Source organism: Ipomoea triloba, chromosome 4, assembly GCF_003576645.1.
Source record: "Ipomoea triloba cultivar NCNSP0323 chromosome 4, ASM357664v1".
In the NCBI taxonomy this organism is placed as follows: domain Eukaryota; kingdom Viridiplantae; phylum Streptophyta; class Magnoliopsida; order Solanales; family Convolvulaceae; genus Ipomoea; species Ipomoea triloba.
Window position 1 is genome coordinate 30,654,533 of NC_044919.1, and position 27,532 is coordinate 30,682,064.

The 27,532-nt window shown below is 33.9% G+C and overlaps 5 protein-coding genes across 8 annotated transcripts in view; 2 read left to right on the forward strand and 3 right to left on the reverse strand.

Moving 5' to 3' along the window:
- LOC116015674 (vesicle-associated membrane protein 721-like) overlaps positions 1–3,309 on the reverse strand; it is a 4,798-nt gene extending 1,489 nt beyond the window's left edge. Inside the window, exons 1-4 of the mRNA XM_031255825.1 lie at positions 3,071–3,309; positions 1,020–1,161; positions 281–401; positions 108–170 (exon numbers count right to left, since the gene is read on the reverse strand). Of these exons, the coding sequence (XP_031111685.1) occupies positions 108–170; positions 281–401; positions 1,020–1,161; positions 3,071–3,269 (525 nt within the window). The 5' untranslated portion in view covers positions 3,270–3,309. The remainder of the gene's footprint in view (positions 1–107; positions 171–280; positions 402–1,019; positions 1,162–3,070) is intronic.
- Positions 3,310–4,749: 1,440 nt separating this feature from the next.
- LOC116014854 (vesicle-associated membrane protein 722-like) lies at positions 4,750–7,422 on the reverse strand. Its single transcript, XM_031254810.1, has 5 exons — positions 7,071–7,422; positions 5,823–5,964; positions 5,615–5,735; positions 5,449–5,511; positions 4,750–5,163 (listed from the first exon to the last, which is right to left on the reverse strand). Exons 1-5 carry the CDS (start codon positions 7,258–7,260, stop codon positions 5,017–5,019), a joined length of 663 nt encoding a protein of 220 aa, XP_031110670.1. The 5' UTR covers positions 7,261–7,422; the 3' UTR covers positions 4,750–5,016.
- A 5,843-nt stretch (positions 7,423–13,265) lies between these two features.
- On the forward strand, positions 13,266–17,914 carry LOC116017730. Of its 4 annotated transcripts, none has more exons than XM_031258357.1 (9): positions 13,266–13,386; positions 13,998–14,186; positions 14,384–14,704; positions 14,809–15,031; positions 15,458–15,601; positions 15,712–15,836; positions 16,300–16,504; positions 16,921–17,174; positions 17,530–17,914. In XM_031258357.1, exons 2-9 carry the CDS (start codon positions 14,116–14,118, stop codon positions 17,696–17,698), a joined length of 1,512 nt encoding a protein of 503 aa, XP_031114217.1. In that variant the 5' UTR covers positions 13,266–13,386; positions 13,998–14,115; the 3' UTR covers positions 17,699–17,914. The 4 variants fall into 4 exon arrangements, with proteins under 4 accessions (XP_031114217.1, XP_031114219.1, XP_031114221.1 ...); XM_031258359.1 differs by lacking the exon at positions 13,266–13,386 and adding an exon at positions 13,397–13,527; XM_031258361.1 differs by lacking the exon at positions 13,266–13,386 and adding an exon at positions 13,425–13,487.
- A 2,690-nt stretch (positions 17,915–20,604) lies between these two features.
- Positions 20,605–24,119, forward strand: LOC116016950 (probable serine/threonine-protein kinase PBL26). The gene is made up of 5 exons (XM_031257424.1): positions 20,605–21,254; positions 21,567–21,739; positions 21,839–22,028; positions 22,560–22,951; positions 23,511–24,119. The coding sequence occupies exons 1-5, from the start codon at positions 21,116–21,118 to the stop codon at positions 23,844–23,846; spliced, it is 1,230 nt and encodes a 409-aa protein (XP_031113284.1). The 5' UTR covers positions 20,605–21,115; the 3' UTR covers positions 23,847–24,119.
- Positions 24,120–25,278: 1,159 nt separating this feature from the next.
- Positions 25,279–27,521, reverse strand: LOC116017344 (desumoylating isopeptidase 1-like). Its single transcript, XM_031257906.1, has 5 exons — positions 27,386–27,521; positions 26,799–26,877; positions 26,570–26,667; positions 26,102–26,418; positions 25,279–25,846 (listed from the first exon to the last, which is right to left on the reverse strand). The coding sequence occupies exons 2-5, from the start codon at positions 26,805–26,807 to the stop codon at positions 25,500–25,502; spliced, it is 771 nt and encodes a 256-aa protein (XP_031113766.1). The 5' UTR covers positions 26,808–26,877; positions 27,386–27,521; the 3' UTR covers positions 25,279–25,499.
- Between the last annotated feature and the right edge of the window lie 11 nt (positions 27,522–27,532).

The following is a 27,532-nucleotide window of genomic DNA, read 5'->3' on the forward strand; positions in this document are numbered from 1 at the left end:
TTTTTTTTTTTTTTTTTTTTTTTTGTTTGTAAATTTGAGGGGGAAAAAACTTTCAGAATTTTCACACTACATAGTATATATATAACTTAATTAGTGCATTCATAGACCTGTGATCGAAGATTCTCAGTTTTGTCCAACAGAATTTCGAGCTTTTCTTCACGATCAAGAACCTAAAAAGACCAAACAACACAGATTTCTCAACATAATTCCTATAAATTTGCACTGCACAAGCATTTTAACTTTTAAGAGGCATGCATGCATGCACATAGACCAAGTTTACCTCAATTATTTTTCCCTTTATCACCCCTTCGAGCTCTGAGACCTGAGCCGTCACCTTTGCAAGCATTGGAATATCTACTGAATGATCCAAACAATACTGCATTTGTTCCTTGAGCTTGGGCCTACTCAAAAATAAAGACAAAAACTTCTGTGAAAATATCTCACGGATTTTTGTCATTGAGACGGATCGGGTTGTAGATAACTAGATGTACATATACGTATCATATTTTTCTCTTTAAATAAAGTCTAGTAGTCTACAAATACTAGATGTATTATTGAATGATTTAAAAATAAATGAAGACATCAGGAAGCAATCAATCAAATCTTAGGGTGTGTTTGATTGACCGTTTTTTTTAGTACTACTGACTCTATTACAATGTATGTACTACGTAATATATGACCATGCATACTTTCTTAACCTATTGAAGCACAAATAGTCAACGCCTCCACTGGGATTCGAACGTGACATAAGAAAGCCACAGAGATGCCATTGAGCTACAAACTAAGCTACTTAGCTTCTCGATTTTGTTAATCCTTCTATTCTCCCTAATCTCTCCTATCTCATTTATCTTTTTAATTAACTTGTCTTCTTTCCTTGTGCATTCTTGATTCTCCGATTCTTTCTTTAAACTAGCTAGCAATAGCACAATTACTCACTCAAAATAGTACTATCTTGATACAAGATCGTATCGTCACCTTCCAAAATCAAAATTATGTGAAAATAGATAATGAGGAGTTACCCAAATTCTTTGTTTAAGCTATGAGCAATAGCAGTAGAAGCTTTTCCTCCACCATATTTCTTGGTAAACTCTTCCTTAATGCGCTCAAGAAAAGCAATTGGAATATGTATGCCAATAGATTCTACAGCAACAACACAATATGCTGTGACAAGAAAATAAAAGTTAGCCGAACTAACAAAATACAGAAAGTGATTAGTTTTATGAAATATGGGAAATTAATTAATTTTCAGCATAAAATATTATAGTTATAGGAATTATTGATTAAGCATTCAAATTTCATTAAAACTATCACATTGCTCTATTTATCATTTTAGATAGGGTAAGTTCATATCATATGCAATGAAAAAACCGGAACATATGATGAGTAGTATGTACTTGTTATTAGAACAAACTCGCCAAATACCTTGTGGTTTAGTGGCACCTGATTTACTGTTGACTCTATACTACATTGTAACTTAGTCAATAGTACTCAAAAAGAAAAAAAAAAAAAACTCAATGAATTATATTGGACTAATGAATAACGAATCTCATGGAGATTAATTATTAACTTAAAGTCATGGATTTTACTATTTTAGTGCGCTCAAAAAGAAAAAAGAAAAAAAAAACTCAATGAATTGGACTAATGAATAACGAATCTCATGGAGATTAACTTTAAAGTCATGGATTTTACTATTTTAGTGCGCTCAAAAAGAAAAAAAAAAAAAAAAACTCAATGAATTGGACTAATGAATAACGAATCTCATGGAGATTAACTTAAAGTCATGGATTTTACTATGTTAGTGCGTGCAAGATGGACAACAACATATAACCTTAATTTTTAGAGGGTTCAATATTTATTTTTGACCTAGTTACTTAAGAAATAAAAAAAACTACAATTAATCTTAAAGTACATCAGTTTTATCCCAAATCACTTCACTCTTCTATTAATTAGGACCTAATTAATTGAGCATGGCAAAATCATTCTGTTTCCCAACTGCACAGATGATATCTCAAGCCTTGAATCTACAGGGATAACTTGAAGAAAAATCATATATTTTACGTATTAATTTTAAAAATTGCGCTTATACTTTTGGTAGGGCCTCATTTATTTATAAGAATAGGACCACAAAAATCTAAAAACCGGCCCTGATTATCTTGTACTTTTCTTCTTCTTCCTATCAATGTTAGTTAAGTGTGCTCGGTACCTTTAATATGATTTGTAATGAGACATGTGTGCGTTCAATAAATGATATGATCCACCGCCGATAACAAGAATGTTATGAGTTATATATTCAAGAGTATTTGGTCAACAGTGTCATACGATTGCTAGGGACAGCGGGGCAGTTGGCACATTATATTAGAAGCGGATTGTTTAAATTTATGTGCTAGTTTTAATTCTTCAGTTCATGATCTATATTATGGTGGTCTTCTTATTCAGCAATGTCATTCTATTGCTAGGGATATTGAGGATATTGTTGTCCGTCATGTCAGGAGGTCAGCGAATCATATAGCTCACATACTTGCACGGGCGACTGGTTTTTTGTCTGTCCTTGGAGTTTGGGATGTTGTTCCGGATTCTATTTCTGCTTTGGTTTTGGTTTAAGTTAGTGAAGTTTCGTTTGTTTTCAAAAAAAAAAAAAAAAGTATTTGGTCAATGAATAATGAACTTAAATTTCATGCTATAATTATTGAATATACTTTGTAACTAGGGTTATCACATTTGACTATGATTTTTACCCGGCTCAAACAAGTATTACATGGAAGAATTGTATTACAAGACAACCATAACATATTATTAGAGCCAAAAAACACTCGTTTGCACCCCACATTGGCTCTCTGTGCTTGATTAGTGATTATATATGCAGTTTTTCTTTTTATTTGTAAAATTCTAAAATCCATAGAAAATATATAGCGATGAGTTTTGAGTAGATTCTAACAGATATACGAAGAAGACGTACAGTACAACCGGATCCGATAAACGTAACCGACGGTATAGCAATTAGCAGATCAGATCATCGACCTAGCTAGCTACCTACAAACTCAAGGAGATCAATGAAGTATATATGACTTACTGAAACCATCTCCGACGAGGTAGTTGAAGGTATAGCCGTCGCAGTTGTAGGTGAACTTATTATTGCTATTGCTCGCCGCCGGAAGTTTCTGCAGGCATTGTGAAGCTATGCCGGTGAAGTTGCCGGAGAAATCAGTGTAGTCGGCGAGGATCACCGTGTCTCTCGCCACGAAGCTGAAGATCAACGACTGCTGCCTCATCTTTCGGCTTAATTGTTTTCTCTCTCAAGTCTCAACTAACTCAATTCCTAGCTGTTCCAGTTCTAGAGAGTGAAAGTGTGAATATATAGCAAAACGTAGAAATGTTGCGTTCTGTTGAGTACATTGTTGGGTCCCTCCATGTGAAAAAACAAAGCTGGCCTGGCAGCACAAGTGGAGGAAAAATAAAATAAAAGGATGAAGTTGAAGCAAGTTATCTTTATTTCCATCCAGACAGTACTTGATTCAGGACAGTTGGTTTGACCAAGCAAATGAATGGTTTATACCTGCTGCTGATGGAGTCTCCAAAAGTACATAATGTAGTTCATAATAGCATTACTTATTGCACAATGTATTAGTGGTGAAATTTGGCACCAAAGATTCTGCCCCACACAAGCCAAATGATAGCACTATTCCTATCACACAACCAAGACGATCTGACAGGCAACCGCGTATCCCAAGTAAAAGTTCCAAGATTATTTTTGCGTCAGCAGAGGTTCATCACCTCATCATCTATCGAAAGTCATAACCTTTGATGCTTTAGCCCCAATCACATAGGGCCTTCTCCATGGCTATAACATTAGTAGGGTTGTTAACGAACAGAACAGGAACAAAGGCTGTTCATGTTCGTTTGTTAAGGATTTTAGAGTGTTCGTATTCGTTTGTTAAAGTTTTTAAAAATAATGTTCGTGTTCGTTTGTTAAGCGTTCATCCGTGCTTGTTAAAGTTCGGGAACACGTTTACGGATACAAATTTGCACAACAAATATATTATAATATTATATATATAAATATAAATAATATTACTTGTGGATACTCGGTTATTCTGTTAACGAAAAAAATGACCAATTCGATTGGTTTCGGTCAATTATGGAGATTTAAAAAATGTCATCGATTATTCGCTTACAATGCAGTATCTGTTCATCTCTGAATCCCCCATTCCCCGATTCCCCTAGTTTGGAGCCAACGTCGTTCGATTACGGACCCCTCTCATGTGGGGGTGTAACCGGGTGCCACTAGACCACAAGGTCTTTGGCTATTAGTCCACCGTTTAAAATTTTGTTATTCCACAATTTAAGAAATATGACTAATATGAAATTTAATCATTCAATTAAAAGAGTTTACATGAGAGTGGTAGAAATTATTCAAGTAGTCTGACACTCGGTTAAGTACGCAACATCATAGTGATAGCATAACTTGGGTCAAGTCCTAACTATAAAAATTATAAGAACATTAAAAAAAAAAAAAAAAAAACAAACAAACAAACAACTACTTTTTCAATTCTAAAAGTTTTTAAAAGTTTTTTTTTTTCTTCTCCTAGAAAAGCCATGCACTTTTTTGACACATTACTCATTAACACAATTATGGTGTCCATTTTGTGTGGGCTTCGACAAAAACCCATCAAAATTAATCAATCGTGAGATACTTCAGTGAATACGTTCCAAAATGGTTGGTGCACAGTACTGCACACGACGCAATCATCATCACAACGAAAGATGGCAATTCATAGTAGAATCATAATCAAATTAAAGCTCTGGCTTACAACTGGCAACCGCAATAAAACCTTCCACTACTCGAACATATATTCAAAGAATTCGGTATGTAGAACAAGCTATACAGGCACTGCTAAGCAATGCACACTAAATACTACTAAGAACACAACATGCGCAAAAATGGAGAGGGGATTATAGGTAAAACAAACATGACACTATAAGAGAGAAGATGCATCCAAACTTCAGTTGATGACCAACCTAATGACATTTGGAACTGCCGCAAATTGACAAAACAATGATGAGAATCAAGGCAATGATAATTGCCAGGACAATGAGCTTTACTTTCATATTCTTCAGCCACATCTTCCTCCTCATCTTGGTTCCTTGCGTCCTAAAATCTTGTGCCTACGACAACATGTGTATTTGCTAAACTGAGAAATGAGGACTGAATATGAAAGGTAGAGGCCACACATTTATACTGACATAAAATCTAAAGAGGAATAAAACTGTTTTATGTATATAAGAAGAGTTGTCTTTTGAGATAAAATGATAAATTAGAGCAAAATTTCCATATATTTAAATCTGCACAAGGATGAATTCCAGTAAAATGCAACCATGTTTCAAATAAGTCAAAATAGTAATAATAATAATAATAATAAAATAAATTCATAACTAAATGCATTCACATACTTGCGAACGAAGGTTCTCGGTTTTATCCACCAGAATCTCAATCTTCTCTCCACGGTCAAGAACCTACAAAGACCAAACAGCACAGATTTCTCAATATAGTTCCTATCACATTGCAGAAGAATTTTAAGGGGCATGCTAACTAGAGTAGCACAGAGACTAAGTTTACCTTCTCAATGTTTTCCATCATCACCCCTTTGACTTCTGAGACTTGAGCCTTCACCTTTGCAAGCTTACTGACCTCTTCTGGATGATCCACACAATATTGCATTTGTTCCTTCAGCTTGGGCCTATGCAGAAAATATGTATTGACTTGAGGATCATCCTTGCAAATCAAAATTATGCAGGAAATAGATAGTGATGAGCATAAGAGTTACCCAAATTCTTTGTTTAAGCTGTTAGCAACAGCTGTAGCAGCTTTCCCTCCACCATATTTATTGGTAAAATCATCCTTAATGCGCTCAAGAAATGCAATTGGAATTTGTCTGCCAACAGTTTCAACAGCAACAACACAGTATGCTGTGGCAAGGAAATAAAAGTTAGCTTACTAACAAAATGCAGAAAAGTGTTAGTTCATTTCAACTATTTTATTACAAGCTGATTAGTTATATTCTGCATTACATTAGGCTACTAGTTTAATTTGGTTTTAGTAATTATATTAGTATCTCTCACTCTGACCAGTAGTCCATCATTAGGCATGGAATATCACAAGGAAGATGCAGGAAACCTTGCAACTCATAGGGGTTAACAACATGCTTGGCAATCAATCAAGGCAGATGAAAAGTTCTTTCTCACCTACTAAATGTTCCAAACGCTATGAAAGGAACACGGTAAACATAAATTATTGTAAATAACACAGTACAGTTATAGACCAGCAACAATTTATAATTGAATTGCAATAGATATTCATTTCAAACAATTCCTATCAAACATTACTTAAAAGAAACTACAGAGTATAGACTAGTTGGACACAAGAGAGAAGTGCTGAATGAAAAGAGTACTAAAATTTTCAAACAACTTGCTGCCATGAAAGATGCTTGAGGGATTGAATGGAATGTAGAGAGACATTATAAGATCCACTTTTGAACTTATCAAAGGAAAGAATCTCTTTCATTAAGGAATGAAAGATCTTAATATACATATTGCATTAAGGCCTGTTTCCACGGAATTGGCACAAATAACCAAGTCAAAACTGGAAGAGAATAACCTGAATCTAAACCGAATCAGGGAACAATCATGATCTGAATTCTATATCTGCGATGAATTAATTTCCTAATATCAAACTAGATTTTTCACTAAATCAAACATGAACAAACTCTTCAGTTGAATTTCCACATTCAAACCGAGATCTGAACAATATTCCTGAAATGTAAACATATTTTTACAACAAACCAATTGCAAACACACAGAAATGACTTTTTTAAAAAAAAAAATTGGTTCACCGACGAAAACCATGGATAAAGAATAAATAACCGTCACAGGATCTCAGTTATCAAACTTTCAGTAACTGATCATTAACTTGCAAACTACAAAGTATATATACGAAAACAACCGGATCCGAATTATTCCGAAAAGCAGACAGTATTTCAGATCATCAACCTGCAAAGAGATGAAGCATAACTTACTGAAGCCATCCTCAACGAGGTAGTTGAATGTGTGGCCGTCGCAGTTGTAGGTGAATTTGTTATTGCTAGCCGGAAGTTTCTGCAGGCATTGCGAAGCTATGCTCGTGAAGTTGCCGGTGAAACCAGTGTACTCGGCGAGGATCACCGTGCCTCTCGCCACGAAGCTGTAGATCAACGACTGCTGCCCCATCGTCCGGCTCGCTTTCTCTCTCAATTCAGTTCCAAGCTGCCGGAGTTCTAGAGAGAGAAAGTGCGAATAGCAAGAGGTAGAAGCGTTTGCGTTCTGTTGAGTATATATATATAGGTGTGTGCGTGTCGCTTTAACTGTTATTGCCAGGCAGAGAATCGGAAAATAAAAACAAATGAGACGGAGGAAGCGTGACGATGCGGGGACGATGAATTTGATTTTGGAGACAACGAGCGAGTTGGAGGGTAAGGTGGGAATTTCACTTCAATTTTTAAAAAATAAGTTTTTCCTTAACTGGTAAGCAGCAGCTTCGAATGAGTTGTTAAACCACCCTTGTGTGCCATGGGAAATAACGACCATGCCACAGCCTAGATCCACCCACCGATCTAATTAGTAGTAATTTAAGGTATTAAATAAACTATTAAAATGATCATCAATTAAATATTCCTATATAACTCATCATTTTATTTCATACATTTTTATATTTGATTATTATGTAAAAAAAAATTATTAATTCACTCAAGTTAATTAAATAATTAATCAATCTATCATGAAAATAAAAATAAAAAACTTGTTTTCAAAAAAAAAATAAAAATAAAAAACTTTTAAATTAATGTCATATCAAATAGTGAATATTATGTAGTGATTTTTGTAAAGGAGATAGTATTTTTCTTTTTATTTTCTTTTTTGATAATTTCACTTTCTCCGTTTCGCCGAACTATATTATAGATCTCGTGTTTTTGTCCCCAAGTTATATAGCAATTTATGTAATGAAAAATGTCATTTTTTTAATTCTAATTTTATCTCAAAATTTACCTTTTAACATTGTATTATTAAGTCTTACAATTATTATTATTATTATTATTATTATTATTATTGTTGTTGTTGTTGTTGTTGTTGTTGTTGTTGTTGTTGTTGTTGTTGTTGTTGGTATACTAGAAAAGAAGCAAGTAAACAACTACTTAATATGCGTGCGTAAACGTAACACCAACACAATCTATTATTGAAAAAGAATTTACACACTTTTTAAGAATTCTACGGACAAGAAAAGTAATAAGGAGGTTATCCAAGTACATGACCAACTAATTTGCATAGTAATTAACTTATTTATGAAATATTTACCTTTTTTTTTTGTACTAGAAAAGAAGCAAGTCAACAACTACATAGTATGCGTAAACGTAACACCAACACAATCTGTCACTAAAAAAGAAGTTAAACACATGCATTTTAGGAATTCTACAGACAAGAAAAGTAATAGGGAGGTTATCCAAGTACATGACCAACTAATTTGCATAGTAATTTATGAAATATTTATTTTTCTTTTCTTTTTGAAAATCAAAACACGATTAATATATTAAGATATCAAGAAAAAGTTACGAATACATCTAGGAATAGTAACATTAAATATTTACCTTTCTTAATTATATATGAATTGCTCGAACTTAATGAGTTAATCAAAATAAAATTGTTGACGTGATATTTATTCTTATGTAATGATATGATAATGAAGGATTGTTTATTCATCGGGTTAGAATATTGCTTTTTAATGAAGGAAATATCTTCATCTTCTAATACCTTTTCCTTTCCCCTTGTTGTTGATGTTTTAACAAATTTGGAAGTACCATTACTTTGTGGCATTTGTGATTTGGACAACGTTGTTGCTATCAAAATTTTATACCAAATAATATAATTTTATAATACTACTATTTGTTATATTTTTAATACATTTAAAATTTTACAAATTTATATCGCTCGACTCTAAAATATTGACAAATTTTTATCTTTTTGATAAAAAAAAACGTCAAATTAAATAGTCCTTCCAACTTTTGACCAAAAAAAAAAAAAAAAAAAAAATTAAGTTTTGAACTTTAAAAAGTTTCAATTAAACACTTAAACCTAGTAAAATCGTCAATCTAAACTTTGTTTACCAGTGGTAACTAATAAGTTATCGGTAAAATTACGATGACATGACATGATTTTTATGTACATGACCGCCCGACTGCCTTCTTAAATATGAAGAAGTCCACACCTTCTTTGACTGAGGAAGGCATTAAGAAATTAGAATTTTAAGATAATTTAACAGTATAACTAATAGGATTACCAACTAATGAACCTTGAGTCCTTGATGCACTAAAATTATTAGTTAAGGTACTTATAATTTAAACTTTGTAAATTTAAGTGTCTAATTATTTTTTGTCAGAAATTGAATGACCTATTTGATTATTTCTCCTATATGTTTTTAATGAATACAACCCAAATTATTGGATATAATTATTCGTAATCGAAATGATATAAGATTGGTAGATATAACATCATCTTTGTGGTATATTCATCTTGTATATGAATAGTTGACATCAAAATTGGATGGATCAGGAATTTTTTACAAATTGTCCAAACGATAAAAACAAAGAAAGCAATTGTTATAAGCATTTGAAAAGTTGGGCATTAACATTTAGTAGGTGGAACTACAATATCCTGAAAGGAGTAATTAAGTGAGCAGAGTATGAATTTTGTATCAAAAGATCATAAGTCCAATTATATAATTATTGTTTAATTTAGTAGTTTTTTTAAAGAAAAAATTACATTACTAATTGGGCCAAGTATAATTCAAAAAGTTTATGAACTATGGATGGTATTTCGTTATAACCTTTAATTAAATTAATTGAATTATTGAAAACAAAACTAAAATAAATTAATAATAAAGAAAGCAAAAGCAATTAATAAACAATACAGTCACAATTTTGTTTTCAAGTGTGGTTACCATTCCTATCTGTTTAGAAGTGCTATTGAATATTGATTGAATGATAGCAATAGCGGAACTAATTGGGTCACGCAAACACGCCTAACCTATAGATCAGAGACAAGGACGCAAATCCCTTTTTAGGGTGCACCAACCAAAATACCAAATTCAAAGGCCTTAAAATAAAAAATAAAAAATAAAAAGAAGAAGGAAAAAGAAAAAACGGATAATTCCGTCGTCCGATACATGTAATAATATATCAATAATGTTTCCTCAAATAAAATTTTTAATGTATAAAAAGATGATAATTGATCACAAAACATTATATATAAAATCTCACATTTATATTATTGAATCATATAAAATCAATATGTACTTTAAACCTCAATATTCGATTAGGGCACGAACCCCAACTTCATATTCCCTTTTCCTTGCAGCCACTAGCTATATATTACTTGACTACATGATAGTATGCATTAAGTAAACTTCACTCTTGTATAATGGACAACAAACTACATTTGAGATAAATTAAATCACACTAGTTAGCAAGATTACGTGCTATGAATTTAACTAAAAAGGTGTTAATAATAATTGAATTCACCAGACAAATACAAAAGTTATGCTTCACCTATTTGACCACCACTTTTAAGATTAGTATCCATCATTTTATAGAGACATTTGCTTAGCTTAAACTTAGTATAACATATTATACAAATGAGCCAAGGTAGGAAAAAGCAATCCACTTACCAATAGGAAATTAATAAATAATTGATAATGTGCTCTAATTATAAATCTTATTCAAATATTTGATGCTTAACATAAGAGGATAATACCATCTATCCAAGCTAGGCTATTCAGCTATACTTCTATGTGAAACAAAGTGAACACTCAAAATTAGGTAAAGTAACATACAATTTAACAAGAGCTTCATAGATAAATAAAACTATATAAATAATAGTTTATCATATTTTTAAACAATCACGTACATAGCTAAATGCCAAATGATTAAAAAAAACAAAAACAAAAACAAAAAAAAACAAAAACAAAAACAAACAAACAAACAGCAACAACAGCAAACGTAGAGATTTTGATGACCCATGGTTAGGCACAAAGATTAAGTTTGAAGATCCAACAATAATAATAATCAAGAGACAGTGAAATTGTATCAATAATAATGACAAGTGTACTTTTTGACTGTGATTTTTTTGAGAATAAAAAAAAAAAGTAAATTTATGGGATAAATGAATATTTTGATAGAGTTTAACTATGATATTAATTGCTTGTAAGGAATATGCCGAAATGTTACTATTTATATGTAAATGAACGTTTTGCATGTATTCATGCTCTAAGCAATGGGATAAGAGAGGAGTAGCGTAATATCTCAAACACAATCATGTGCACATGGATTCTTCACCTGTGCACTCTGCAAGTCTATTTAATTGGCATGTGTCCGAAATGTTAGTTTATCTCATCTTTGATGGGCTAAAAGTCTAAAACAAGAGATCTGGACTTAATTATCTGAAAGTATTTGATTAATGGAGTACCACAATTTCATCATTGGACTTACTCAAATATTATAACCCCAACATTTAATGTTAACGAATTTAAAATACATATAAAATGCTATGGAGTTTTTGTTTTGTTTTTTCTTAAAGTTTTAAATAAAACTATGTTTTCTAAACGAATATTCTCTATCACTTATTGCCAGTTATATTTGCTATTCATGGTTTTCAAAAAAAAAAAAATTGCTATTCATGGATAAAATCAAGTGCTTGTCTTCATTTATTTTCTTTAATGCTTTTTAATAATTTTTTGTGTTTAATAGTAATTTAAATGTAGTTTCTAAATATCTAAATTTTATATAATAATATTAAACTAATTATTGTAAAAATTTAGATGGTAAGTAACTAGAATCAAATTTCATTAATTGAACAAGACATTAAAAAAAAAACAAGACAGTGAAAGTATTAATCTAATATAATTTTGAGAAGAATGTCAAATAAGCTCTTCAACTTTACACAAAAGTACAATTAGGTCATGAACTTTTAAAATGTGCAATTAAATACTTCAACTTATTAAAATCAGTCAAATATATCTAATTTATCGGTAACATGAATACAAGCACTCATTGACCGCCGTTGACAACCCCTAGCTACCGGTGACCACCGTGATTATGGTTGACCGTTACCGTTAAACTTAAAAATAAAAAATAAAAAATTGATGGTCAGGGGCTTCTTTGAACGACCAAAAGGTCGCCATCTCCGACAGAGAAGGCGAGTAGTTGCCTTCTTTAGGCGACCCATTGTTTGTTGCCTTCTCCAAGCGACCTCAGCGGCCAGCGGTCACCTTCTCAACGGACCCTGGTAGTTACCTTCTTTGTGAGATGATGGCCACCGGACATTCTTATTGATTCTTCTTTGATTTCGTCGGAGTTAGTTTTTGTAGTCGATCGAGATGTTGCTGGAGTAGACGGATTACTGTTTGAAATTTTTGAAAGTTCTAATGACTTGCTATAATAGGTCAATAATCGATTTTTGGACTTCATAGCATCAAAATAACATGTAGGTAAATTTAATTGCACTTTTTAAAAGTTTGTTGCACCTTTGTGTAAAGTTGAAGGGGTTAACCTTTTATCTTATAATTTTTTAAAAGAGTAAATACCAGTGGAGGTCCCCCGACTTTGATGGCATCGCCACTTTTGGTCCTCAACTTTTAAATCAACCACTTTTAGTCTTCCGACTTTGATGGCACCGTCACTTTTAGTCCTCAACTTTTAAATCAACCACTTTTAGTCCTCTTACTTTTTGTTTATAGCCACCTATGGTCCTTCCTTTACAATTGGACATCTAATGTCATTTTCTTAAGGGCAATTCAGTCATTTCATAATTAATGTATTAAGTATTATGCTTCCTCATCAGAATAATTGAAGAAACCCTATTCTCCGCTCTCCTTTGTTAACACTAAATTTTGGACCAAATGACTGAATTGTCCTTGAGAAAATGACATTAGATGTCCAATTGTAAAGGAAGGACCATAGGTGGCTAGAAACAAAAAGTAAGAGTACTAAAGTGGTTGATTTAAAAGTTTAGGACTAAAAGTGACAGTGCCACCAAAGTCGGAGGATTAAAAGTGAATAATTTAAAAGTTGAAGACTAAAAGTGGCGATGCCATTAAAGTCGGAGGACCTCCACTGATATTTAGTCTTTTTTAAAAATAATATTCTTAATTAGAGCAAGTCTAAAAGTGATCTTCAGCCCGGGCCCATATTATCAACGGTGCATCCGTGCATACATTATCCCACTTCGTCTCACCGTTTGGTCGTTATGAATTTGTTTCTTCCCCAGAGAGTGTGATAGCGGAGTCAAAGAAGGTAGTGCGCAAGAAACCAGGTACGCATATATTCAATCTATTTCGCCGCCGTCGCTCTGCTGTCGCCTTTAATCTCCCAAACCCTAGCTGTTCGAAGACCATTCTCTGATGGTCAACGAATGTAATCCGTGGATTCATTGCATTCTTTCTCCAGCTGCTCAGTTACATTTCTCCTTTAAAATGAAATCATCTTTGAATGTTTTGCTTTGGACGCTTAATTTGCACGCACTGTTATCTGTAAATGTAGTGAATTGCTAAATTAGTTTGGTGGGAGGTAAAATTTCTGTATGTTTCTGGAGAAGAGAGAAATCTATCTCGATTTTGATATGAACTCGATAATTTATTAGGTGCTGAGTTAGCTTGGAATGAGATCAGTTCTTGCATTGGTGTTTGAGCATAGTTGCTTTAGTAGTAGTCTGTAGTCTAAAGGAGGTCTATAATCTATTTAGTAATGGTTTTTCTGTAGATGAATGTCTAGTATCTAGGGCCAGTATTGAGAAATACTTCTTGTGTTCGTTAGGAAGTGTAATTATGATGGCTTTTGAGGAAACTATGGATTTCAACAAGGGAATATTATTTTCCTTTTGACTGTTATTAGTATTGTAATTGGTTTTTTTTGGGTGCTGTGTAGTTACTGCATTGGAACTTTGGAAGGCTGGAGTATCTGAACAGTTTGCAATATGTATGCAAGCAACAGAACATTTTGATTTAGAATTACACATTGTGCAACCATTCCATTGAATGCTAAGATGCATATGGTTGCGAATATTTCAAGACAGCAACTTTTTGTGCCTAGAAGTTCACAAATTCTAGTAAGAAGGTTAGAATTTCTAAACCAATTACTAAAATTTCCTTGAATGTGATGACATTTGGGACAGCTGGTGCCTGGGGTCTACCACTGGATTTTAATTAATAGAACCTCTGTGTTTTATCATAGATCCGATGACTTTTGTTGAGCTACGAAAAGCATTGTATTGTTCTACCATTTATTTTGCAATTTGCTTTTTGTGTTTTCAGGAAGCTTTACCTTGAAAATCATAACATTTCCCAGCTGTCACTATGGAGTGCCAAAGGGCTTGTTGCACCTCATTCTACAAAAATGAAGGGATCTGTGAATGAGGGAAGTTGTCAAAGGTGTTTTTGCTTTGGTTCTCTCTTTGATCTTAGTGATGCTGCAACTTCTGATTGGGTCCCTAGTATGGACCAAATGCTTCTAATGACAAGTATATTCCTTACTTACATGGCCGGTGTGATTCCCTCAGAGAAGTCTCTAGCAAACACAGTAGAGAGAATCTCATATGATTATGTCTTTCCTAAAGAGACGTCCCTTCCGGGTAGGTAAGAGAATTATCAGACAATGGCTTGTTCTAACTGACAAATATTGTAGCCTTGCTTTTCTGCATTTGACTTCAAGTAATTGCAAAATTTTCCTAAAATTGCAGTATAAAGAAGAATGAAGAAGACACTAAATTGCAGTTTGTTTGGGATGTAGTGGAACGAAAACTTTCAAATTCCCTGCTTGCCCTAAAACAGGGGATGGAATTAAGCATTTCAGCGAATGAATATGATCAGAACTGTACAAGACAGCTTTCTAGTTTGTCTGCCATTGCTGAAGGTCCTAGGATGCGTTTACTTTGGGCTTCTTTTCAGTTGCTCAAGAAAGAGGCAGGCACTGTCTCTATCATTGCCTTGTAAATTTATGTATTGACCATTATTTTCCCCCTTTAAATTTAGAAGCATTACAGCTAAGCAGCCATATGAGCCATGAGAATGAGAGTTGCTTTTCTGCAATCTCTGCATTAATCATGATCAGTTAAAAAAATTGTGCATGCCGACTAAATAATTAGTAGCCACTTCCCAGAGTTCATCTAATTATATTAAAAAAATTCCATCTGCAATATAACTATAAGAGAGCACATGGATGTAAAAAAAATATGATAATTTTGTCTTTTTTATTTATTTATTTTTTTTCAAGCATAATGAATAGAGGAAAATAGAAACATAACCATCCTTAAAAATGGGTTGCCTTCTTTGTTGATTGCATTAATCTTCCTTTCAACTAATGCAGTTTGATATAACTGCTTGTAACAGGTTGATAGTCTTTCTCAAAAATTGGCTACTGAAAGCTTGGACAAGTTGGCACTTTTTACTGAAATCATTCAAAAATCCAGCAAGCAATTATGTGTGACTTGGCTGGAGGAGGAGCTATCATTAGGAAAGATCAACATTGACAGAGTATTTTAGAAAACTATCCTTTATTATCATATAACTTTTAGCTTATATTGTAAACAAATATAAAGCCTATTATACAATTACTCTTAGATGTTTTTCCCTCTTATTATCAGATGTGTCTTTCTTCAATGGTTGATACGTTGGACGAGGATGGAGGTATTTTGCAGAATATCAGAAAGTTGGGCAAGGAGGACCTTTACGCAGAATTGGTATCTGTTATTAAATTTGGACTCATCAGGTTCTTGTTATGATTATTGCTATTCTTGCTTATCTATTATCTATTATCTATTTAAGTGTTTGTTGATGATGCCTGCAAATTTTAGTTGCTACTAATTGACTTGTCAATTGTTTGGAAATATAGAAAGTTGGCAAAATGGTCATTCACTCAATTTCTGAATCAGATGGAATGAAAAAAAAGAAAGAAAGAAAGAAAGAAAGAAAGAAAGGAGGAATGTTAGATCTTTTCGTGGCATTTAAAAAGGCTTGGAGAACATTAGTTCTTTTTCAAATGAATTTGGTGTGCATAGAAAATTTAAAATACTACCACTTTGAAAGTAACTTAGTGAAAAGTAACAATTATGTGACACATAAATTCTGGAAGCTAAATCATCGGCCTAATTCTGCTGACCACCTGTCTTCTTTATGGGAGGAACATGCAGTTTGACTATTTTCCTGACTGTCTTAAAAATATTCTCCAACAGGAGTGGTGCCTATTATGATCATGGCTTTTTCACTGAGCATGGGGTGGCCATATTAGAGGATTTGGTGATTACACTGGCAGAAGGGGCTGCAAGCATGTATTTGGAGCTTATATCTGTTGATAGTAGAGTGTCAAATGAAATGAACAGTCTTGGTTTGAGTTTGTGTACTTTATCTACCCGAGAACTACAGAAATTGAGGAATGAGGTAAAACATTTCTCTAATACAAGTTTAAGGTCAATCGATATTTTCATCTTGAGAGCCAGAGAGAGTTTACAGAGTTTTCACCCCTTACTAGATTTCCTTGCCTTTTGTTCATGTGGCATTTTATTTCTGAGCACCAAAATAATCTGACTTGGGACATACTGCATACTCAACATAACACTATAACTCTTCCCCGATTTCCTCACAGTTAGATTGGTGAAGAGGCAGAGGCTTTTGTATGAAACAGGGAAGGCATTTTGTTTGTGACTAATGCAGGGCATGTGGATTGAAGAAGGATTTTAGATGTGGTTATGAACCACAGGCTAGGTTTTGAAGAGACTTAATTGTAAAATCAATAAGCATATCAATTCATGTATGATTATGATTGGGTTTTATAAAGTTTAACCTTATTTTAACAGGTGGCCATGCACAGGTGGTTGCATCAGAACATGGAAGCAGTTGTATCAATGTATGAAGACCGCTTTGACTTGAGCACATTTGAATGTCAATCCATTGGGGAACGCGGTAAAAGAAAAGATGAAAACCATCATTGGTGGAAAAAGCTTGGTGTGATGAGATCTGAAACTGTAGCATCTCCCTTACACGTTGCCTTTATCTACCAAGTATCTATAGCTGTTAAGCGCACCAAAGAACTAAGGTCCCTAACTGGGTGGTACGCACAATCCTCTGCCCCATATATCTTCTTTGCTTTTATCTACTTATTGCCTTATTGGAGTTAAACAATAGACTTCAAAAATTTGCATGACATTTCCCATTAAAATTTTTACCACCACTGCACCACCGTTCAGAATTTTTTGTTTCCTTTCGTTTTTCTAGTAATTCCTTTTGCTTATAAGGTACTGTCTTTTGCTGTTTTGGGTTGGATTACAAATTTATTGAAAGCTGTGTTCTCTATTCATTGTTAAAGGATTAAAATCCATAAGAGCGGTGCATTAAGTAGAAGGCAGGTCTTTGGTGATCTTATGTATTTGGTTATCGACTTATCATGCTTTTCTTGTATATTACAGGAGATATTACTTCAGTCTTTTCCTTGAATTGTCTGATATCGCCATGCCCATGATAAGAACGGTCATAGCCAAGGTCAGCGATGCAATCTCATTCTTTCTAGTTTGCTTGATTGGACGATCTCTGGGACTCATCTATACCGGTATAAGGCAATCACTTAGATGGAGGTGAGGTGTGGAGCGTGCTTATTCTTTCTACTAGTGACTGGATCATTTTCCTCGTCATGCTGTACTCGCAAGAAAATTTTGATCATTGTATTCTCTTTAATGAAAATGTTTAGTCCTCAAACAAGGCTTTGCTAAATGCTTATGGAAATATCTTTCTGTTTATATTGAAGGGTAAATAACTTGGCGAAACTTATCTCATAAGCATAAGTATATTACAGAAGATAATATGTGCTCTGCATCATTTACTTGTCAGTCAATCTCTTTTGCTTGGGAACTTCTTGATGTACTAATGGATTCCAAATGGCTCGTTGTTTGCCACTTGAAACTTCAACTTTTTTATCTTGATAACATTCTCCAAACCAAAATTGAAAAGAACTCAAAAAACGAATAAGTCTTGTGTGAGACCATTTCAGGTAAGACGTGTAATATTTTTTAGTTATTGAAAATATTACACTTTATTTAAAAAGTATTACATATCTTATGTAAGACGGTTTTATACCAGAGCTGTACCTAAAATATGTATTTACAAATTGGGTAGACCTCATTATTTATCATTTGAGAACTAAGTTGCATAGAAATTGAGAAATGGGAAATCTAGGGTATGAAATGTACAAAGCAAATACATGTTTCTGAGACACAAACACTAGCCCCCAAGAGATTCAGTGCAACATGGTTATTAAAATAGATGAAATGCATATTAATAGATAACATTGCTGTAGAATTTGGTGTGAAATCTATCATGTTGTAATTTACCAAAGTCTATGAGCATTGTGTTCATTCCACCTAAACAATTAGCAGGAATCACTAAAATTTAGAATCAAATTTCTGTTGACTGTTTTTTTTTTTTTTTTTTTTTTTTAAACAATTTCTGTTGACTGTTAGTACTATTTGTTTCGTCATGAACACTTCTTGTAAAGAATAAATGCCAATTCATTCAGTCAACATCTAAATCCATAAAATCCCATTAACAATCTAATCTAAAGCTATTAAATGCATGCAACCATATAGAATTTGTCACTTCACTGTATACAAACTTAACTTAAATTCACCCCGTCGTGGGATATGATCATAAGTCTAACATTCTCATCTTGTAAATGCAAATTACATGGCAACCATAAAATCCCAAACCTCAGCTTTCCTTCTTGCACTCATCTTCATCTCCTTCATCTTAACTATGCATTCTCCTTTGCCTGATCTCATCATGGGAAAATCAGACTCTGAAACCGAACCATCAGCTACGGCAACAATGACCTTCACCCCAAGAAAAAGCCTTCATGGACATGGGAGGGAGTTTGAAGGCGGCAAGCATGAAGTTCCTAACGGAGCGAACCCGATATCGAATTGATGAATCGGTCAGCGTTCGATGATTTTGTTGCGAATAATGTTGCAGCGCCGACAGGAAGGTAGACGACGACAATGGAAGACGTATCTGCAAACTAAATATAACGTTGTACAACCTAGCATGATGAATATTGCTACCTAGTACTTAGCATAATCTGTAATTGTAACTGTTGTTTAACTTGTTACTACAATCTCGACTTTGTGTTTTTTTTTTTTTTTTTTGCAATATGATTCATTACATAACGATGCAGTACGTGTAGTCGTGTATATATGTGCAATATGTGTGTATACTATGTGCAATAAGTGTATGTATACTATATATATATATATATATATATATATATATATATATTCTTTATATATAACTACATTACTTTATATATAACTTGATTAACTTGAGTTTAATTTTTGAGTACTTAATTAATTTGATGACTTGGTGATTTTTCGACGACATATAGTTTATCAATTTATAAATAATTTATTAAATTTTCTATTACTTGATATGTTTTTTTTTTTAAAATGTTTGTATATAGTAAGGATGTATTAGAGATTATAAAAATTATCTTCAAAAAGTTTAAACGAACCAAACATGTTAATTATTTTTCTCTAAAATTATTATTCATTGAAAACATTTTCCNCAATATGATTCATTACATAACGATGCAGTACGTGTAGTCGTGTATATATGTGCAATATGTGTGTATACTATGTGCAATAAGTGTATGTATACTATATATATATATATATATATATATATATATATATATTCTTTATATATAACTACATTACTTTATATATAACTTGATTAACTTGAGTTTAATTTTTGAGTACTTAATTAATTTGATGACTTGGTGATTTTTCGACGACATATAGTTTATCAATTTATAAATAATTTATTAAATTTTCTATTACTTGATATGTTTTTTTTTTTAAAATGTTTGTATATAGTAAGGATGTATTAGAGATTATAAAAATTATCTTCAAAAAGTTTAAACGAACCAAACATGTTAATTATTTTTCTCTAAAATTATTATTCATTGAAAACATTTTCCTTGAAAAGTACCAAACGACCTCTACAACTTTCATCTAATGTGACGAATTTCTTGGGAACACATTGAGTCATTGCCCTAGAGAATGGAATTTTTCTCATCATGACAAAAGAAATTACAAAAAGAGATAAAGCTAAATTAATGACGACATTAATACTACTTACTATTGAATTAGATGACAACCAATTCAATTTTGTGTTTGTTTTGGTCCAATGTATAGAATTTTTTTAATGTCTTAAAGTTTGATCTCATTATTTATTTAATCCTTAAAAAGCTTTATAATGTTGTATGCTTTATAAAATTATACCTTATACTTCACCAAATGTATATAGAAAGAGAATATAATTTTACAAAACACATAATACATATATTCACAATATTATAAAATTGTAATTCACGGAATTGTAAAATTGTCCGCTAATATTTAGGTGGTGAGCAAGCAAGAACTAACCATCACAAATTCTCCCTTATTAGCTTCCAAATGCCTCCATTTTCTGCTGGGAATTCATATAATAAAGCAACTAAGCAAATTCCCGTATCCTCTCTTTCTCTCTTCTTACCCTTCACCTGAGCATGGCTTCCTCAGATTGTTAAACGCTCTAAATATATATTTTATATATATATAGTAAATGCCGAATCTTTGAATCCTGGTTTTTCGACGATACATTTCTTCTCTGTCGTGCGTAGTTCATGAATATGCATGCATGTGTATACATATAGACCACTGCATATTGCATTGTTCAAAGATCATCCGTTTTCCAGATTATCTTTTCATCGGAATTTTTGAAGGTGGTTGTTTCGCGATTGATTTTAGATTCAAGGATTAGACATCGAAGAATCGAGTTTCGATCTGATTAGGCATTACCTGTTTGGAATCGAAACGAATTGAAGGGGCTCCATCTCGAAGGCAGCGATTGTAGGGTTGATCTTTCTGATTATAATACGGAACCGAGATCGATCAGAGACTACTTCATATCGTTGGTGGGATTTGATTTTGATTTTGATTTTGTCGATCTATCGGTTCTGGAAACATGAGCTGTTTTTCGTGTTTTGTATCTCAAAAATGGAAGGCTTCGAAGAGGATAAACAGCAAGAGAAATGGGGTTTCGCCGGCTGACGATTGTGCTCATAGAAATCGCTCTCCCAAGCCGCAGCCGCCGCCTCAGCGCGGTAAGCGTATCGTCTTTGTTGATGAAGCTAGGGTTTTACTGTTTTAGAATTTGCCCTAATAGTTTAGTCTGTTCCTAATTGTGACTAAAGACATAAGATTGAATCTGAATGACTGTATGAGAGTCTCACTCTTTTGTAGGATTGTTCTTTTTAAACATCAGTATTGATTTTTTCACTTATGGACTGCTAAATCACCATAATTTACTCTTTTATAATTCTATCGGGTTCTTAAGTTGAAGAATTTTGTTTTTTTTCAGTAAGAATTTGCAGAGATTGCCAGAAATTAATATTATTTTTTAAAAATTATTCCAGGGGAGACGACGAATCAGAAGGGTAATAACGATGGAGGCAACTCCAACATTGCAGCCCAGACTTTCACGTTCAGGGAGCTGGCGGCGGCCACGAACAATTTCCGGCAAGAATGTCTGATCGGTGAAGGGGGATTCGGGCACGTTTACAAGGGCCGTTTGGAGAAGACCGGCCAGGTACTAACATTATCAATGGAGTTCATATATGTTTGTCCTAGTTCTAGGATGTTTTGCCATGAATTAATTATCCGGTTTGTTTTCCCAATTGTCGATCAGATTGTCGCAGTGAAGCAACTCGACCGTAACGGATTGCAAGGAAACAAAGAATTCCTCGTCGAGGTCTTCATGCTCAGCCTTTTGCACCATCAACACCTTGTCAATTTGATTGGATATTGTGCAGATGGAGATCAGAGACTTCTGGTTTACGAGTACATGCCATTAGGCTGTCTTGAGGACCATTTATTTGGTAAGAAATTTTTTACTGTACAATCATATATGTTTTTATCACATAAAGTATTGTTTACAGCACGATAAAGTCTTAAAAAAATACATAATTTTTGAGAAAGTTCCAGCTAAATTGATCATACCATTGACTTAGTAGGGAGTTGTGTGTCATATTGCTTTTCTTGATTTGAGTTAATCAACTATAAGCAACTTAAGTTCATTGTGATCCTTTGTCGGTTAGAGTCACATCTAGACTGATTTACTTTATTATTCTCTTTATTGTGGTCATTTACCTGCTAGGATCACAAGACTTTGTGTCAATGTAAGTTGTTTTACTTCATATGTTTGGCAAATCTAGCTGAAAGCTGAAATGTAGTTGAAAGCCAAAAAGCTATAAGCTCAAGTTGAAATCTGAAGAGCGAGTTGTTATCTTTAAAAGTTGTCATAAGACAATTTTAGTTTATATCTTCAAATGGTGACTTTTCTCGTCATCCAAAAAGAATACATGATTTTTATGATAATATATATTTATACATTCATACTTTTTCTTCAGATCTTCCACCAAAGCAAGCTCCATTGGATTGGTTCAAGAGGATGAAAATTGCGTTACACGCAGCTAGAGGCTTGGAATATTTGCACGACATGGCTAATCCGCCGGTGATCTACCGAGACCTGAAGTCCTCAAACATCTTGCTCGACAAGGAATTCAATGGGAAGCTGTCTGATTTCGGGTTAGCCAAGGTCGGACCTGTTGGAGATAACTCCCATGTTTCTTCCAGAATAATGGGGACATACGGCTACTGTGCGCCGGAGTACCAAAGAACCGGCCACCTAAGCATCAAGTCCGATGTTTATAGCTTCGGAGTTGTCTTGCTGGAAATAATCACGGGAAAGAGAGCCGTAGATCCTTTGGGAAGAAGCCCTGATCAAATGCTGGTTAACTGGGTAAGTCTATTATAAAATTTTCGTTTACCAATCATAGAATTTTTCTTTTTTAGGAAAACTTCAACCAAAATTGTCAAGACAATTAGTTCGATAATCATAGGTTTCAAGTACCATTTCTCGTGCAAGTTGTCTAATAACGACCTTCTTGGTTGGAGCTGATCATCTTTGTGATAATTTGTCGACAAAGATCACAAAGTGGGCTTTATTCAAAACTCACCTTCTGGTAGGGGTTGCGAGTACCTTGGGATGACCATGGTTCTGTTTGATCCAATTCAAACTTATGATCCCGATTTATTAAAATCGGGAATCAAAACCGCCGGTTCTAGTTCTAGTTCCAATTCCGAAACCGATTTATCATTTCCAAGACGGTGAACCCACGGTTCAGAACGAACCAAATGGCATCCCTACGGGCATAAAGTATGATTCTAGTGCCAAAAAATTACGAAGAATCCCTGGATTTGCAAACTCACACAACAAGATTAATCTCAACCACACCCTAATATAATAATAGCTGCTTTCTCGGTGTCACTGACAATTTAAAGTTTGAATGCATTTACAGGCCCACCCTATTTTTAAAGATCAGAGCAGAGTGTTCGAACTACTTGATCCAAAACTGAAAGGGAAAGCGCCGGAGAAGAGCTTTAAGCAGGCAGTTGCAGTGGCGGCAATATGCCTGGAAGAAGATCCGGAAGTGAGGCCATTGATGACCGACGTGGTTAGCGCTCTCAGCTTTCTCTCTGAAGGGCTGCAAGAAAAGGGATCGGATTCCCCCGCCGCCGCCGCCTCGCCGCCAGAGCAAGAAAGCCGCGACAACGGAGTGTCTGCAGAAGAACGCAAGAGAGCAGTTGCAGAAGCCATGGAATGGGGCGCCAATACAAGAAACCAAAAAGCGTGAGAGAGAAATGAAATCTGAGGGGTTGATATAAATTATAATAATCTTGAGGGAGGTGAAGCCATGCATGCATGACGTACTGGTTATGTGCTACAAATTTCTTTGGTTCCCGGCCGGCCTTATTATTCTGCCCGCTATTCTTCGTCGCTCTTTGTAACTCTCCAACGTCGATCGCCTTTGATTCAACTCTGATCTCTGTGTGTTTATATGTACGCTTCGGAAGCCTTCTGTAATCATATTCATACACAAATATATATATCATTCTTTCTATTTCAATATATATATATATATATATATATATATATATATATATATATATATATATATATCATTCTTTCCATTACCAAATTTCTTCAACTTGTTAGCTACTTAGCATATCTTGTTAGTATGTATAACTCAAGGAGAAAAGTGAACACGAAATGACAAAACATGTAACACTAATGATAATTTAGAGACGAAAAGTGAACATGACCAACCCTCATTGACGAATTTTACAATTACCTTATAATTTAAGGACGAAGAGTGTAATTTTCCATTAATTTTTTATTTGTTAAAACTATAAATCAAATTAAAGCATTATGTTTTTGAGTTTAGAATTTAAACTTGGAGATTTGAATTGATTAAATGATATTTTACATTTATAATTATTAATGTAAATGTGTTTTGTTTATTAGAATTGAAAGTTAAAGACATTAAATTTAAAAATGTAAAAAATAAAATAAAATTGAATCCAATCAAAAGTTATGAATTTATTTGGAGTTAGTTGACCAATTAAGCTATACTTCGATGGTAATTATTATTATTATTATTATTATTATTATTATTATTATTATATAATAGTTTGTTCTTGAATAAAATTATAATTAATAATGTTTTTTAAATTTGTCTAACCGCATGTTTCCTAGCTAGTTAGTAAACTAAGATCACACACATAGACTAATCATGTTTGGACACATTTATCGGTATAATTTCAATAGTTGTAATTTGTAAAGCGCTCTTTCATAGTTTGTAAGTTCGAAAATGAAAGGGTTAGACACATACAAAAGAGTGTAATATTACCCGTTCCAAATTTGATGAATGAGATTGTATTGTATGCTTTGAATGAATTTGTCATATAGATACCCTAAATACAATTTATTATAAAGAAACAAAGGTATAACATTTATAGGAGCACCTAAATCAAGCCAGTCCTATCAAAGTTAAGATAGTCAAGTGCCCTAAGGGTCTACATTATAATGTGATAACTGAACATTAGTGCTACGAAACGATTTTTTTAAAGATATAACGGGAATACTATTGTACTCCGCATTTTTTTTGGTTATTATAAGTACAACGTACGCAAAATAAATAATATAAATGGCAAAATAAAATTTATTTAAAATACAAAATTAATTTAACAATAATGTAGTTAAATTTAACATCAAAATAACAAGTATTTTAGTGTGTTAAATCGTATCAGGCTAACATCCCAACTTTTTGTAATTTTTAATAAATTTATATCACTGGTGATTCTCAACGGGACAATTCAATGTAGTTTTGGACAGTTAAAAACAGTTGGGCAGGCTATTCTGTATGCCCCCAACTGCAGAGCCCCACAAACACATTCTGGGGAAAGTTTAAAAAAACCAAGTGGGAATCCCACTCATATATTTAGCTCTAAGCAGTGGTTGTGTGTCCATATCTTTCCATGACTCTCTTAGTTGCCAAAGCAGCAGCCTCGCTTGCACGCAATGTCCCTGTCGCCATAATCGTTGCAAATTCCTGGGTGATCTCGCCTTGGATCTTGCTCCTAGCATCCCCGAGAGGGTCCAAACTGTTTGCGCTTTGCTCTCCCGACATGACTACTTCTGCTTCGGTGTCTGCATCTTGAACGCCAACTTCTTTGGATTGATCAGCACAGACACCTGTCTGGAAAGCTAGAGGTTCTGTTGGCGGTACGAACTGAGGGACTTTCGGGACTGCACCATCCCTTAATGTTGCCTCTAGTTGCTTTATCATTGGCACTGCACAAAAATTTGTGTTTTAAACTTGAAAATCAAGTACCCACGACCCATCACTGGGCTCTAATACCAAATTGAATGATGTGTTATGTCTCAACCAAACGTTTAAACTGCTCGTGTTAGGTTATACTAAGCAGAAAGTTCAGATATGATTCAGAAAGCTGCTATTGCCAATCTTAATTAACGAACATAACAATTGTGAAACCGATTGAGATTTGGAAGCAACAAACATATATGAAATAGTGAACAGCAACTTACACATGAGAGGTCCCATTGGGCTGTTCATGACCTCATTAGGGAGGTCTAGAATGTAGTCTGGAATGGTTATGCCCACCAAAAACTGGGCAACCTCATTACTGAAATTGTTGCAGTTATGCCCCATCAAGTTGTAGGTCTCTGCTGTGTAGCGCGGGCTAATCTCCTGCAGATACATTTCGAATACATCCTTGGTCACTTCCGTGGTGCCAAGATCAATGACTCGTAGAGGAGTGCCATACGGCGTAGACCCAGCTGGTTCGTGCTGGATCCCACCTCCAAAGTAGTATTCATAGCCATAAACAACCACTCCAGTATGCCTGCAGAGTCAGTAAAAACAGGCATTTTTACAATTTTACCCCACCAAATATGTTACTGTCACTCCTAATTTCTCAGTTTATCAGGCACATATATAGTTTAACTGATACATGTTCATGTAAATTTGCCCAAAATTTTGCCCATATAGCTTACCATATGCCCTCTATACATTTGCCCAAAAATGCAGAAGAAAGCTGTTTCGCAAGTCCCTGGCTTAAATCATAAACGTTCAACATCACGCTATAGGTCTCCTGCCAAAAATCCAAGATTATATTGTTATGGTTCCAGACTATACTTTCAGTATCTACAACAGAGGTAAAAATGAGCAGTGGATAGATCAGATAGAGCAAATTTAACTTTGCAAGAAGCACATCTTTTGTACCTCTGCCATCTCCAACAGTCTAATACAAAGAATATTTCAAATCAGGTGAGAGTATAAACCGTCTGGAGTTGCTGATGGCCTATCAGAATCAACATTTTGAGGAAATTGTTCATCAGTAAACAGAAGAAGAAGAAGACAATAAAATAGGAAACAATGAAACATCATGAAAATGTGATCAAAGCATCCTAACATTTCAAAGTTCTCAAACTTCAAGAAAAGTAAATCCTCTTTTCCGTTAAGGTTTGCTGCCATTCTAACAATAAAATCATTTCTCTCTATTGTTCCTCAAATCTAACCATGCAACAGATTCATACACGGAGAGAAAACACACAACTAACATACTCATATTTCATCAAAACTACCTAATTACGGAACGAATGAGCAATATTTCGCCTTTCATTGAACACACTCGTTTCTAAGAAATAACAAAATTCATAAATCCATTAATTTAAACCGAAAAAGAAAATCCGTCTTTTTTTTTTCTTCCAACAAAAATTGAAAGACGAAAACCAAATAAAACAAAATTTTACATGTACATGATCAACGCGCATTCTGCAAATCCGTAGAGAACGGAAGAGGAATCGAACCTGGATTAAAATTCCGGTGAAGAACGTCAAAGCTTGGATTTCCTTTGCCCGTCTCGGTGAAAGAGGCCGCGAAAGGTATCCTTTTGGCCAAAAACGGAAGGCGTTTGATGCGTTGCTGAAGGCCAAAGAAATTCAACTGTTCTGGAA

Coding starts and splice junctions, on each gene's coding strand:
- LOC116017730 (XM_031258357.1), top strand. CDS start 14,116: ATGCATATGGTTGCGAATATTTCAAGACAGCAACTTTTTGTGCCTAGA. Junction 15,837..16,299: donor ATTAAATTTGGACTCATCAG/GTTCTTGTTATG, acceptor ATTCTCCAACAG/GAGTGGTGCCTATTATGATC. Junction 17,175..17,529: donor CTAAGGTCCCTAACTGGGTG/GTACGCACAATC, acceptor TGTATATTACAG/GAGATATTACTTCAGTCTTT.
- LOC116016950 (XM_031257424.1), top strand. CDS start 21,116: ATGAGCTGTTTTTCGTGTTTTGTATCTCAAAAATGGAAGGCTTCGAAG. Junction 21,740..21,838: donor GTTTGGAGAAGACCGGCCAG/GTACTAACATTA, acceptor ATTGTCGATCAG/ATTGTCGCAGTGAAGCAACT. Junction 22,029..22,559: donor TCTTGAGGACCATTTATTTG/GTAAGAAATTTT, acceptor CTTTTTCTTCAG/ATCTTCCACCAAAGCAAGCT.
- LOC116014854 (XM_031254810.1), bottom strand. CDS start 7,260: ATGGGGCAGCAGTCGTTGATCTACAGCTTCGTGGCGAGAGGCACGGTG. Junction 5,736..5,822: donor AGCTTAAACAAAGAATTTGG/GTAACTCTTATG, acceptor TTTTCTGCATAG/GCCCAAGCTGAAGGAACAAA. Junction 5,164..5,448: donor CCGAGAACCTTCGTTCGCAA/GTATGTGAATGC, acceptor ATGTTGTCGTAG/GCACAAGATTTTAGGACGCA.
- LOC116017344 (XM_031257906.1), bottom strand. Junction 26,419..26,569: donor AAATGTATAGAGGGCATATG/GTAAGCTATATG, acceptor CTGACTCTGCAG/GCATACTGGAGTGGTTGTTT. Junction 25,847..26,101: donor CCCAATGGGACCTCTCATGT/GTAAGTTGCTGT, acceptor ATTTTTGTGCAG/TGCCAATGATAAAGCAACTA.